At 39.4% G+C, this 15,414-nt stretch overlaps 1 protein-coding gene across 1 annotated transcript in view; it reads right to left on the reverse strand.

The window, feature by feature from the left end:
* sptbn4b (spectrin, beta, non-erythrocytic 4b) overlaps positions 1-15,414 on the reverse strand; it is a 166,315-nt gene that overhangs the window by 21,051 nt on the left and 129,850 nt on the right. The window contains exons 29-33 of the mRNA XM_084065331.1: positions 8,656-8,934; positions 7,077-7,207; positions 5,852-6,056; positions 3,483-3,728; positions 7-144 (exon numbers count right to left, since the gene is read on the reverse strand). Coding sequence (XP_083921457.1) covers positions 7-144; positions 3,483-3,728; positions 5,852-6,056; positions 7,077-7,207; positions 8,656-8,934 — 999 coding nt within the window. The remainder of the gene's footprint in view (positions 1-6; positions 145-3,482; positions 3,729-5,851; positions 6,057-7,076; positions 7,208-8,655; positions 8,935-15,414) is intronic.

Consider the following 15,414-nt stretch of genomic DNA (forward strand, 5'->3'; position numbering starts at 1 on the left):
CTGTACCTGTGTGACCAGGAGCTGTATGTCGTGTTCAAAGCTGTGCATGAGTCTCTGAAGGCTGCTGGTGTTGGCAGTTCCACCCTGTCGACCTCTGTCGACCTCTGGCAGCCTCCGATGCTTGTCCTCAATCTGGGCCAAGACCTGGAAGAACACATGCAAATATATATATATATATATATCTAAGAACAAAACAACACAGGGTGTTCTCCATTAGAGTTCAAAAGGTAACTCCAGTCCAGTGGGTATGAGGTGCAAAAATAAAATTCCAGAAAGAAGGGAAGCCCATTTGCTTCCTTCAAGCACACTCACAAACGAGCCAAGGATATATCTTTAAAAAGCCTTTAATGTCTTGGGCATAGCTAGCACAGCAATATAAAAAGGTTAAAAGGCCAGACTGGTTTCGACCCACATCAATGCGGGATGAAACTGTTCAAAGATGGGACAAAATAGGTTGAAAAGGGGACAAAATGGCAGATCTACAAGCTCACAACGCGTCAGAGTGCGACACGCTTGTATATGAGCTTGTAGATGGCTATTTCTGTTGTTATTTATTTATCTTTTAATGCATTTTGCAATAGCAGGGCCACAGCCCGAAGTTATGGCTATTTGGGGGGTTCTTGGCATATACAACTTTGTGAACGCCTGAACTAATACACTGTAGCTGTTTTTTTTTTGCGTACCTCAGGGGTCCTTGAGGGACCCTTGGGGTATGCAACATTTTTAATAGATAAGGCCCTTCTTCACAACCACTGCTGCTAAAACATATCTCCACTGCATGATTTTTATATAACTTTACACATTGAATATTGTTTCACTTACTGGTCGTTTTCTGGTGCCACAGTCCTGCAACCAATTGAACAACTTTTCAAGAGAGCCATCAAGGTCTTAGACAAGAAACCAAACTCATATCATCATTGTCGCATTTTTAGAAAAGGATCACTTTTTAAGCTTTGATAATTTGAAGGTTTTTAATCCATTAACACATTGCCTGCCTAAGACGTATATATACGTCATTTAGAAATCAGCTGTTGCCTGCCAATGACGTATATATACGTCTTTGGAAAAAAGGAAAAAAAAAAAATTTTTTTTCAAAAAAAAAATTTTTTTTTTTTTTTTGCATTTTTTTATAATTTCAACCCTTGTCGAATTATGAACAGATTAGGAGCTAAAAATGTTCGAAGATTTGCTGCTCCATTCACTTCAATGTTAAAATTCAAACGGACAAACAATTCACTTTGTTTTTTGGTTTAAAACTACTGCTTTTGAGCTATATTGAAACATCAACCAAACATGTCAACGAGGTCAAAATGACCTCGTTGACATTTGTGAAACCACACCTGAATCTCATCTGTGATTAGAAACCATCTGGGGATCAATCATACTGGAGGAAAAAAATCTGTGGCTACGCGAACAGGTACCAAAAACATGGCAAAACCCTGGCAGGCAACAGCTAAAAATCTGAAAAAACTCTGGCAGGCAATGTGTTAAGACCGGGAACGCATCTGTGTCATTTTAAGATTTATTTAGCTATTTTTGGAAAAATCTTGGAAAATGTGTGCAAATCTTTTAATGCATATATATATGTTTTAAAGCGAACATTTTTAACTCCGAACTGTGCTTCTGGGGGGTCTCTAGAACAACATATTTTGAGATGGGGGACCGCGGCCAAATACATATCATTTTGGGGGTCCTTGACATGGAAAAGTTGGAGCACCACTGATATAGCAACATACTATTAGGATTTTGAATGATAACAAAATATTCTAAGTTTTGGGTCTGAGAGTCTAAATCTCATCAAATGGTGGTCCGTGGCTCAAATGACGAATAAATAATGGCCTTGATATGAAAGGGTTGAAAACCACTGCTCTAAGGGAAAGCCCCACCCTGTGTACCTTTAAAACACAGCTAAAACCATGGTTAAAAATGTCTCAAACATGTGACATAAAAAAGGGAAAGGAGAGGTCGTACAGACTCGCAGCCACGATGCAATAAAGTTTTTTATTTATAAGTTACCAACGTTTCGACATATTATGTCTTCATCAGGGTATGACATGATGTCAAACATGTGACCACCATTTATATTTGGTATTTAAGTTGTTAGTTAGGCTTAAATTAGGTATGGTATTTTTAAAGTTTATTTGTAGGCAGTTGTATAATATATTGTTGTCGTATTTTCAGTTTGTGTCATTGTGGTGTTTTTTTATATGTGGGACTATGGAAGGAAATGAGCTTCTAGCTAAATCCGGATTGTTTACATGAGATCATGTTCAATTGATTGAATTCTTGTACATGTTTTGAATGTTCATTAACGTGCACTGTCACGTAAAATAAACAAATAAAGTGAAGTAAGTAAAGGGAATTAATTCCAGGGGGTCCCCAGCTAAATTATTGGTAACTCTGAGAGTGTACAAATGGAACCAAATGGAAACCATTTGTACACTCTCAGAATTATGGGGGTCCGTGGCTTAACGAATAGTAAACTGGGGGTCCTTGAAATTAAACAGTTGGAGAATCGTTGTGAGAGGACCTCAACGGAAATAAGTCTCAGGACTTTCTTGGGTAATCCTCGAACTGCGGTAACCATGTAGTTTTTGGCTTTTCAAAATAAATCAAATCACTGCACTACACCACTGTTTCCCAAATAGTGGGTTTCCCAATGGGCTAGCATCCGGCTTGTAAATTGAGGCTATATAGGAAGTGTGACAGTTCATATGAATGCCCTGTAGTCTCACTGTTTCACTGCTGTTTCACCCCTGCTGGTTGCAAAAGCAATTAGGCTCTACTTTACACTTGATTTTATTACCTTAATAAACATTGTCATAATTACTATATGCTTCCAGTCTTCCCATGATATGCGTTTTGGTAAATTATGGTCCCTGGTTTTACCGAGTGAAGACTGAAGACCCGTGCTCACTGTGGTTTCAGCCAATAGCGTTCATTTCCGGTTTGCATTTTGGACCGGATATCAACCGTATATAGAAAGATGGTGGATTTGAAATCGCTGCAAAATAGGCTTCATTTACTGTCTGTAGAAACCAATGGTGTGATGCTGTCCATATTTTTTTATGGTCTATGGTCAGAACCCATGTTTGGGTCGTGGACCAATTTGTATGGGCCGCGAGCAAATATTAAAAAATAAATAAATAATTATTTAAAGGTCCTATGACATGGCCCGATTTGATGATTTAAATCATCAAAAAAGTTTAAACAAAGAAAAAACTGAACGTTTATCAATTAAAAACAACATTTTCCAAAAGAAAATCATAAATAAAATAAAATAAAAAAAACAAATCCATAAATACATTTTAAAAAGATAGTTTAAGAAGTAGTGAAAATAGCAGATCCACAAGCTCACAACGCGGCGCGTTGTGAGCTTGTAGATCTGATATTTTCGCTAGTTTGGGTCCCCGGGCAAACGTCCAATTTCCCTGTTGGGTCTCGAGCTAAAAGGCTTGAGAATCAGCCGCATTACACTCTACCTCTCTGCAGTCAGAAAAGAACTTGTGCAGCTGGTGAGAGGCGGCCAACATCTGGCCCCTGGTCTCCATGAGCTCCATAAGGTCGGCCCAGGCCTCGTTGACCCCGTCCTTCCACTCGGCGATGGTGGCGGCCTCGGCGTGGCCGTAGTCGATAAGCTCGTCCACCATCTGGTTCACCGCCGTCACCCGCTCCTGGCCCACGCTGCCCGTCTCCGACGCAAACTCTGTGTACTTTTCCTGCAGGACCTGCAAGGCAGTGTTGATTTTGACAGAACATTTTGATGTAGTTTCAGTCATAGTCTTTTGAATAAAATTCCAATTAGTTTTTGTCATATTTAGTCACCTGAAATGTTTTACTGTTAGTCTAGCTTTAGTTGACTAAACATCATAAGATTATGGGCCACTAAATCTACAGTTGATTTAGTCGACTAAAATGTATTTTGGCGTTGCCTTGATGGCGTAGTAATGCCTGATTTTGCACTTGGTTGCAGCTTGTAGATCTGCTATTTTCAGGCTTCGTCCACACGTACACGGGTATTTTCATAAACGTAGCTTTTTATATGCGTTTTGGGGGGTTCGTCCACACGCAAACGCGTTTTTGCTCCATGTAAACGCATCTTTTGGAAAACTCCTGCCACAGTGTAGATTTTTAAAAACTCCGGCTATGTGTTCCCGTGTGGACACGGTAAACGGAGTTTTTGCATGGGTCGTTTAACGTTTAGCCGTTGTCGTGTGGACAGAGATTTTTTTAAACAGGGCCGTGTAGACGCGGAGGTTTTCAAAAACGAAAACGAAATATCTGCGTTTATGAAAATACCCGTGTACGTGTGGACGAAGCCTCAGAGCGCAACACCCGAGCGCAACCAAACATTAAACGACTTGTCTTTTAGTTCTACTGGATCTCGTTCTCCACTAGTTCCCTCACTAACATTTTAGTCTAGTTTTTATTTGTTGACGAAATTGTCAATATATTTAGTCTCAGTTTTAGTCATCATAGCTTAGTTTTTATTTAGTTTTTATTTAGTTTTCGTCAGTGAAAAAAGGTAGTCGACAAACATTTTTCATCATAGTTTTAGTCGACAAAATCAACACTGCTGCAAGGGTATGAAGGGATTTGTAAGGGAGGGTGAGGATGATGGGGGGGTACTTGTCACACGTTCTTTAGCTTGTTTGGGAAAAAGTCCAGGACCTTGAAGTTAAAATAACTTAAATCTCGATTAGTTGGTTAGCAGTGTGCCACCCTGGTAAAAAACTAAAAACTAAAGTAAACATTTTAACATTGCCAGCAAGCCGTATTGTGGAAACTGAGAGACAAAATATTGATTTGTATGAAAATATCTTCTTTTCCAATGTCAAACTATTAGGATTATCTACATTCAATTTCTCACTGGTCTGAGGAAAAAAAGGTCTAATTTTAGATGACTTAAAGGTAGTGTAAGTGATATTTTTTGGTTAAAACTAAAAGCTTTATCTTAAAAAGTTAAAGCTCTATAACCTTTTAAGTAGTCTCGCGTAGCCAGACCCAACTGAAAATGAAAAACAGCGACTTCTGCTGTTTGTTCTATGTCTGTTGGGTCTGGCAGGAAGCAAATGTAACACCAGTGCGCAAGGAAACCGGGGTTTGTGTCTGCCTTCAGCGCATCACTTCCGGTTGGTGCGACTATGTTTTCATTCCCACTAACAATATTTATACACGGAACACTAACACCACTTCTCCCAGAGAACATGGATGGTTTTGGTTATAAGCCCACTTGTTTCTATGATGAAAGAGTAAGTTAAAATGTGAATATCTTTCCGTGGTTTTGTCTGCTCCGAGGACGCTATTGTTAAATTAGTTTTGGTTAGTTTCAAGGGGGGAAGGGTGGACGGACACGTGAATCCCGCCCACTACATTTGAATGGGTAAAGCGCGGCCTGCTTCCTGATCTGAAGGCACACCCACTTGAAACCAATGCGCACGGGTTGTCAACACGGCTACCATTACATTTTCATACATTTTCAGGTATAGGTGACAACATTTCAGCCAATTTGGGAGAGAGTACCCATTTATCAGCTTCATTTCAATAGTTCCAAATTCGTCTGCTAATTTCTGTCATCACTTCCAATTTCACTTGTTTAAACTGTATCCTGACTGAGTTCTCTATCCTGATTGGATAAAATTGGTATCCCAACCTGAAAATGCATTTTCTGTTTAATAAAGAGCTGGAGAGACATGGAGACTCCTGTTACTGAACAAACATTCTATAGCAATGAGTACTATCAGAATATAGAGCTATTTAACACTTATTTTGACCAAAGAAAATCCCTTACCCTACCTTTAATTAAACCTGATGGCGATCTGTTACGGTCTCTCAGTTTCCACCCACTTACCGTTACGTGTTCAAAGTCTTGGCCCAGTTCAGTGGAGCTGGCAACCACTTCCCTCTGGGCGATCCACTGCTCCAGTTCATCCACCTCCCTGTTGAGCTGGTACAGCCAGTACTGTTGCTCCAGGCGGCTCTTCCTCTCCTCCACCAGGTCCTTCAGGGACACGTACAGCCGGTCGATCTGCGACTGACGCTTACTGATGTGTTCGCTATGGGGGGGGAGAGAGAGAGAGAGAGAGAGACAGTGAGAGACAGGAGAGAGAGAGAGAGAGAGAGAGAGAGAGAGAGAGAGAGAGAGAGAGAGAGAGAGAGAGAGAGAGAGAGAGAGAGAGAGGGAGGGATGTACAGAGAGTAAGGAGGATAAGATCAACTAAATCTTGTTTATATGCATGTGTATGTGCAAGTGTACATACATTGTACATGTGTGCATAAGTGTGTATATCTCTGCTGTCGGGCCGAAACCAGCTACCTCCAAAATGTTTATTTTTCAGGATATGACAAAAACAAAACAAAAAGTGGAGTTGGGAGGTTTTGTTCATCATTGATAAGAACAGCTGAATGGACCTCCAAGCTCACAATGAGGTTGGAGGTCAAAAGGGGGTGGAGCCTGGAGTCAGCAAGACCAGCTACTGTAACTCCACCCCCCTTTGGTGGGTTTAGCAGAAAGTTTGAGGATCCAATGGAGTTAGCTGGTTTTGTCAGAAGCGCTTTTTAATACTTTTCATTGGTTCAATATTTTTTCAACCAACACAGACGTAAAGGGAGTTCAATGGCCCTGATTTATGGGAAAAATGGATTTAGCTGGTTTCTGCCAGACAGCGATGAATTATGCCTATAGCAGAGGTGTCAAACTAATTTTGCAGCCACAGGCCTGATTGGGCAAATGTTGGCCGGTGCAGTTGCGTATAACATGGTCCACGTGTGCTTTCATTTATTATCATTACTTTCAACCTGTTCTCATGTGTCTCAGTCTTTACTCTAACTACAAAATGTTTCACTTTATGAATTTTCGCTGCGTATGAACAAGACTGCCTATCAATCATCATTTTTATGATCTGTGTTAACTTACAGTCGTAGGCTACGTGAAAGACAACAATGCTATTTGGGCTAAGATTGTTAGCCGCAGTGTGCCAGTTTGATAGCCTGGTAAACCCTCCCGGTTGCGTGAATTCACATTCTCATGTGTCTCATGTGGCTACCAGTTTGACAGCCCTGGTCTACAGCCTCACCGGTCTGGGTGTCCCATCTCCAGCAGTTGTCGACATTGCTGTGACAGCAGGCCAATGGTCTCTGCATAGTCCTCTATGGTCTGCTCCAGGATCAGGTGTTTCTTCAACAGCTGCAGAGTGCTGGGCTCATCCTGTTAAAGGGATGGGAAGGTCCCAAAGTGTAAACACTTTAACATGACTCTAAGGCCCCCTTTACACGACAACGGTGTCTAGAGAAAACGGCAAACGGCAAAACGGCAGTATCAGATGTGCCGTCCATTTAGATGGGAACAGCGTTTTCGGGGCTTGAATCCGCAACCAAGTAAAACCACCTTCCAGAGTGGAAATCTTTGACAACGCTCCGCGTCCCATCTCCATGTAAACGGAGGAAAAAGGCTAAATGTGTTGTTGCCAGATGTTGTGAGAGAAATAAGCAGCCAGTTCTATGAAAACAAGCCCTAAATTGGCGACTATAGGCAACATTAGCACTTTAAACCTATACAGTACAATGACTATTTGAAAATAGCTGATCTTGAAAAGAAATAGTGAAATAATATTTGGAATATCACTGTGAGCTCACTGTGAGTGAGCTATTTCACCATGTATATTTATTAATTCAGATGGGGCTCTGCGATAAATACAATAATTTGACATGCACATGTTTGAGGACTGTTTAAACAATAATAAAAATCAAAAATCAAAAACATTCCTACACTACACAAAACAAGCCCCAAAAAACGCAACACGCAACAAGCAATATTTACAAGCAACTTTACAGGAAAAACAAGCCCAAAGTCGCTTATAATAAGCAGACATGGCAACCCACAGATCAGCCGCGCACACTACAGCGTTTTCAATCAGTGGTGCGTCACCGTCTAAAGGCAAAACAAAAAGTGAGAACGCAACGCGCACTTTGAGCGTTGTCGTCTAAACGTGGCCTAAGTGGAAGCCGCATTCAGCATGAATCACCAGTCCCGTCCCTATTCCTCATACCAGCATACAACACACTGAATACATTCTCTTTTTTAATAGCTTTCAGGAGGATTCTGCTGACAGCGTAGAGTACAGAGACAGGAAACATGACAACCAAGGTCATAAATCGGATTAAAATCCCACAACACTGAATGTACATGCCATGCAGTGGTGGAAAAAGTACTCAAATTCTTTACTTAAGTAAGTACCACTGCAATATAGAAATACTCAGTTACAAGTAAAAGTCCAGAATTAATTAAAAATGTACTTGAGTAAAAGTACAAAAGTATTGGCAATTTTTTTTACTTAAAGTACCAAAAGTAAAAGTACTAAATATTTGAAAATAGCCTAGGTATAAAATAGGGCCAAAGTGGTTAATGTATGTTTCATTATATCATAGTTTATATCTGAGAAGTAACTAGTAACTAAAGTTTTCAAATAATTGTAGTGGAGTAAAAGTAGAATATTTGCCTCTGAGATGTAGTGAAGTAGAAGTAAAAGTATTGGAAATTGGAAATACTCAAGTAAAGTACAAATACCTCAAAATTGTACTTAAGTAAATGTACTTAGTTTCTTTCCACCACTGATATTGCCATGTCCATCCTAAGCCCTTTGTCTCCACCCGTACCTTCCCCTTCTCCTCGTTCATCATGTGCAGCTCCTGCTCGCTGAGCCAGGCCTCCACCTCGGCCGTGTCAAAGTAGTACTGCTGGGACTGGTACATGGCGTCCAGCACCACCTGCCTCCTCTCCGTCTCGGCCCAGAGCAGGGCCCAGAGCTGGCCCAGCTGGCTCTGACCCGCCCGCGCGTGGTCCGCCTCGGGGCTCCGGATGGAGGCGATGATGCCCGCCCTCTCCAGAACGTCCTCTATCCTGCCCCGGTGGCCCTGGAGCTCTCGCAGGAGAGTCTGGGGGTGTGGAAGATATAGGAGAGAGAGAGAGAGAGAGAGAGAGAGAGAGAGAGAGACAGACGATTGATTTGTGTCAGGGACGTGCACAGATAGGCTCTAGGTGGTGCTAGAGCACCTGCCCTTTGCCCTCTTGACCAGAAGTGCCCTTTTGAAAAAAGGGAAAAAAAACATTTTTTTTTCTTTTTCAGTTTAGGTCTTCAACAGGGGGTCTGGGACCCCTAGGGGGTCCTCAGAGTTACTACAGGGGGTCCGCCAAATCTTTATGTGATATGATTTTTTTTTTTACCATAACCACTCGAAACCTAGCATCCCTTTTCTGAGGAGAACTTTAGCCAAAAATAGCAGATCTACAAGCTCACAGTAGATCGGCTATTTTTGGCAAAGAGGTATAGGTGTAGAGCAGGGGTAGGCAACTGAGATAAGCCTAGGGCCAATATCACTCCCAGACATTCCGCGCGCGTGCATGTACGTGCACAACACGCGCCCGCGCGCGAAGCGTGGTCTCACGCAGAGACCGACCCTGCGTGAGACCAACCCAGCTGACACGCGACGTCAGTACAACGTTGTCCCAACGTTGTACTCCAACGTTGGATGACCGTTGGATTTTGGTTGTAAATGAAAGTTTGTCTGACGTCATAACCCAACGTTGGTTAGACGTCATAACCCAACGTTGTTTAGACGTCATAACCTGACGTTGGTTTGACATCCTAAACTAACATTGATGTAACGTCAATCTCTGATGTTATGTAGACGTTGATTAAAGGTTGGACTCCCAACGTTGGATACCAGTTGTATTTTTGTTGTAAATGAAAGTTTGTCTGACGTCATAACCTGACGTTGGTTTAACGTCAATCTCTGATGTTATGTAGACGTTGATTAAAGGTTAGACTCCCAACGTTGGATACAAGTTGTATTTTAGTTGTAAATGAAAGTTTGTCTGACGTCATAACCTAACGTTTGTCTGACGTCATAAACTGACGTTGGTTTGACATCTTAAACTAACGTTGATTTAACGTCAATCTCTGATGTTATGTAGACGTTGATTAAAGGTTAGACTCCCAACGTTGGATACAAGTTGTATTTTAGTTGCAAATGAAAGTTTGTCTGACGTCATAACCTAACGTTTGTCTGACGTCATAAACTGACGTTGGTTTGACATCTTAAACTAACGTTGATTTAACGTCAATCTCTGATGTTATGTAGACGTTGATTAAAGGTTAGACTCCCAACGTTGGATACAAGTTGTATTTTAGTTGTAAATGAAAGTTTGTCTGACGTCATAACCTAACGTTTGTCTGACGTCATAAACTGACAAGTTGTATTTTAGCTGAAAATTTATATCGGGTTGACGTCATAGTACAACATTGGCTCAACGTTAGAGTACAATCAAAATATGACATATTTCTAACGTTGTAATCACGTTGTATTTTAGTTGAGAATAAAATGTCAATCCAACATTAGCAGGACGTCAACCTCCAGAGTTACCTTGTCACGTAGATATCTTGTCACAACAAGATATCAACGTTAAAATAACGTCTCCTGTGCCCACTGAGTGGGCGGTGGGAACAGGACATCTTCCAGACGTCATTTTGACGTCGATATCTCATCATCACGATGTCAGACAAACAACAACAAATTACATCTTGTTTCAGTGTCAAGTTTTACCAAGGTGAAAATACAATATCAGACAATATTATTTGACAAAGTTTAATAAAACAACATTATTATATATTTTTTAAACTTGTAATTGGCACATTTGAATAGGTAGTATAAACAAACAGAAATTACAAGTCATATTGTTGTCCAAACAGTTACAGGTTTGGTGAATAGGTTCAGAGCCCAAAGTGCCTTTGTAGGAAAATGATTCCATTTGTGAAACTTTAAAATAACTAAACAGTACAAATCAATAAAAACAATGAAGTGCATTCTTTGAGGCATGTCTATAACATATGCACCAAGGGCAAAAACGTTAAAAAGAGAGAGAAATAACACTGAGCTCCCGTAAATCACTTGGAGAGTCTTCTCTGCATCATTCTGTTTAATTTGTTGAGGGTTGCATTCTTCTTTAGTTCCCCTAAAGATAAATGACAGGAATAAGCTATTTTAATAACTCTAACTTGATTTTTACATTATGAAACATCTTTATTGACTGACAGATATCTGTTCAAAAGTTTGGAATCAGTGAGAAATTATGATTTTGAAATTAACTGAGTTTGCAGATATGAGTACTGTCTCTGATGGAAGGGCCATCACAATTGCTTGATCTAAATCCTATGTTGGGAACAGCTATACCGTAAGGTTCATGAGAAGTTTTATACAAACCAGTCTCAAAGTACGGCAAATTCTACTGAAAATATGGGGTGAAATTTGACCTGGATATCTAGAGAATATGACATCTAGAATGCCTAAGGTCTTTAAAGATATTGCTGCACTTGGTGGATTATTTAATGAACAGAAATGTTGAAGAATATAAGTTATTATTATTATTATTATTACCCTTATTATTATTACTATTACCATTATTATTGTTATTATTATTATTATTATTATTATTATTATTATTATTACCCTTATTATTATTATTATTATTATTATTATTATTATTATTATTATTATTATTACATTTATCATTATCATCAGTGTCTTGGCTGTACTTACTTAATTTTCACAGTGATTCCAAACTCTTGAACTTAGGCATAACTGCCAACGTATATAAAAATAATCAACATTTTGTAGCACTCCTTTTTGAATTTGAAAGATAACGGAAAGGTCAAGTTACATCGGGCAATTAAAATGTTTAACTTACCATATGCAACGTCAAAAAGACACAGGCCCCGGGGACTTATTCTTGCCATGATGTCAACAAAGGTTGTACTGGAGTGTCAATTCATGTGACATGAGGAACGGCATCATTCTTCTGGGTGCATCATCCAATGAATTACCTCCTGTGTCTCCAACCATGACAACCTGAGAGTATGGTAAAAGTCACAGGAAGGAAAATGCCATATTAAGTGGACAGCTAAGATATTATTCTATCGTTACACCTCTTAAGGTCTTTAAACACCAGGGACATGACGAATAAATTATACAAATACTTCTTTAGAATATATTGATGCTATCGCATCAAAACTATTCATATACTGTATATGATGCCTCATTTTTATAGCCGTTAACCTGATGCCTTTAATAGCGGTGAAAAATCAAACTTGTTTTAAATCAAAATTATGTTGCTTTATTGTCAAATAATAGTGAAGTTCAGTGTGGAGGTACTTACCCGATGTATTCTACTTGAGAGGACCTTCCACCTCTTGATGTACCACATCTAGCATGAAAATAAGAAATACACAACACATTATGAATGAAAAATATACTTGACGCAAGATAGAGACTTCTCACAATGGCCTCATGCCGTGGCACAACTACTTCAGAGAAAACCCAAGAAGAAATTGTATTGTGAACCCAGTATGGTGAATTATATCGAATCGTTGGTTGAGTGAAACTTCACATCCCTACCCTTTCAATATTAACGCTATAAGACTGCTTTTAGATTACACTGCTGACTGTAGACTAATGTTTACTAGTTTATCTGTGCCTGTTATGTTTAACTGTGTCAAAAAACTATCATCAGGGTGCCCAAAGCCCTGTGGGAATTTATAACTCAATTCAAAATGTTCCAGGAAAGTCACTACCGTGGGAAACCTGAATCATCTAATTCAATATATATTTTTAAATTACAACCAATTTAAAGCATATTACCCCTCAAATTAACGCCCTGATATTATACTTACTTCGGACTTGGTGGAGGCTCACCAAGTCTTGATCACAGGTGTTTGGAAGCTGAAGTAGCACACGCACACGCACACGCACACACACACACACACACACACACACACACACACACACACACACACACACACACACACAAAAAACAGATTAGATAGGCTACCTCTGCCTTCCGAAACATCTGTGGACATTTAAATTCAATATGGGCTGGAACAGCGTCGAAAACGACAGCTATCAAACCTACAGTACACCTACTTCATTATCAGCTACTGTATATCAAGTATCGGTTATGGCAAAATACTAACTGTTCTTCACTCTGTTTGGGCCATTCAACTGTACAGGACTTACTTCAATATTTCAACTTAAGATGGCTTACCAATAGATCTTCAATATAGTGTTTACATTCCTCAGAAATGAAAAAAACTTTGAGAAAACGTTGTATTATAGTTGCTTAACAGCACAAATTAAAACCAACAAAATATCAACGTCTAATGGCGTTAGAATTTAACGTTGTGTAGACGTTAACGTCATAACGTTAAGAAGACATTGGGCTTTGGTCTCAATACCCGACAACAGAATGTCGGTATTCTTTGTCAATTTGACGTTAGCATGATACGTTGAACAGATGTTGGGCATTGGTTACTTACCAACACAACTTAAAACCAACAAAAATCAACATTTAATGATGTTAGAACTTAACATTGTGTGGACGTTAGCATAACGACGTTAAGCAGATGTTGGGTTTTGGTTACAATACCCGACAACAGCATGTCAGTATTCTATGTTAATATGACGTTAGCATGATATGTTGAACAGACGTTGGGTATTGGTTACTTACCAACACAACTTAAATCCAACAAAAAAACAACGCTTAATGATGTTAGAATTTGACATTGTGTGAACGTCAGCATAATGACGTTAAGCAGACGTTGGTTTTTGGTTACAATACCTGACAACAGCATGTCAGTATTCTATGTCAATATGACGTCAGCATGATACATTGAACAGACGTTGGGGATTGGTTACTTACCAATCAATCTTCAACATAGTGTTTACATTCCTCTATTATGTTTATTTTTTTTAGATGGGCTTTACTGTTAGGCTTGGCCAATATTAGACTGAAAATAATGTCTTACAAGCTAATATAATCAAAACTATGATAAAGGCTACACAAGGCTATTCAAATGCAACCAACCCTTATGCCTGATTTTTAGTTACACAGCACTGTCTCACACAAAAATCAGGCTGTGAGGCATGTGAGCTTTTACCCTTCAATAACACACATTCCCAACTGAAAACATGAATCATGCATGAACAACAGAACTTCACCTAAAATAAGACATTAGCTTTAAAAGCTGCATGTTTAACTCAGCAGCACCAAGCCACCAACACAAAGCAATGGGGATCAGTCCATCTAGTTAATGCAGTATAGCCTCTTTCTAGTTCCCACTGTTTTGCCACAAAAGGCAGGTACTGTAACCATTTTGGGCAAAGGATTTACTCAAACAATGCTGCCAGTTTCAAAAACATGCAAAGAAAAGGAAAAGAAAAAGAAAACAACAAAGCATGACTGATTTGCAATATGAAGAAATCACCTCACTCGGTCATAAACAGAATGTAGAACTTTATTTTAAAAACAAACAGTCAAATATTTCATTTCAAGTTAGAAGGAAATTAATTATGAACTCACCTGTGCAAAAGATTGTGATTCTAGAAGTCCTGGGATGGTCAAAAAAACATCTCCATGCACAAACAAGTATCTCTTCCTGTCTTCTCTCCCTCCAAATTCAAACTGCAGGCTCCTGCAGCAGTTACTGTTGCCCCGCCCAGTCTGGTGTTATACAACTGTGGTCCCACCCACAAGTCCAATGATTCGTCCAATGAAAGAGCAGAACGTTGCTATACTGCTCAGTGATTTGAGGAGACATTTGACAATCCAGTTTGAAATGTATTATTATGACAACATCCATACAACGTTGCAGTCTAACATCATTAGACGTAGATATTTGGTTGGTTTTAGGTTGTGTTGGTAACTAATCAATAACCAACGTCTGTTCAACGTATTATCCCAACGTCAGGTTGACGTCAAATACTGATATGCTGTTGTCGGATATTTGACCAAACCTCAATGTCTGCCCAATGTTATTATGTTAAATGTCAGTTTACATTGTATGTGTCATATGGCATTATGCTGTAGGCCTAATGCAAAAAGTTAAATATTTCCCTCAATCATTTATTTGATTAGCAATTAATATAATGCAAAAATAAAGAACTGCAACAGCTATGAAACATGAACAATGGTGAAAATCAGTACATTTACTCAAGTACTGTACTTAGCATTGTATTTTTTAAATTCACTTGTGTGTTTCTATCTTTTGATACTTTATTATTTTACTCCACTACATATCAGGGCAAACAATTATTTTACTTTTTGTGATTGATTGATTACTTTATTAGTCAGAAATGTAAACAGCATGAGGTACAGTCATGCATTTAGGCTGAAAGGGTAACAAAAAAAGTGTCTGTCTGTCTGTCTGTCTGTCCATCTGTCCGCCCTTCCGTCCACCCAGTAGTACATACATAGTGGTGTGGATGATAAACGGTGTCACAGTCACACACTCTTGCTCCATATGTCACAACTAAGGAAGACCCTGGTTTTGAGGTAGGCCGGTGTCTATGCATTGTAATGTATTG

The sequence above is a fragment of the Gymnoscopelus microlampas genome, assembly GCF_963454915.1.
Source record: "Gymnoscopelus microlampas genome assembly, chromosome: 8".
Taxonomy (NCBI): Eukaryota; Metazoa; Chordata; class Actinopteri; order Myctophiformes; family Myctophidae; genus Gymnoscopelus; species Gymnoscopelus microlampas.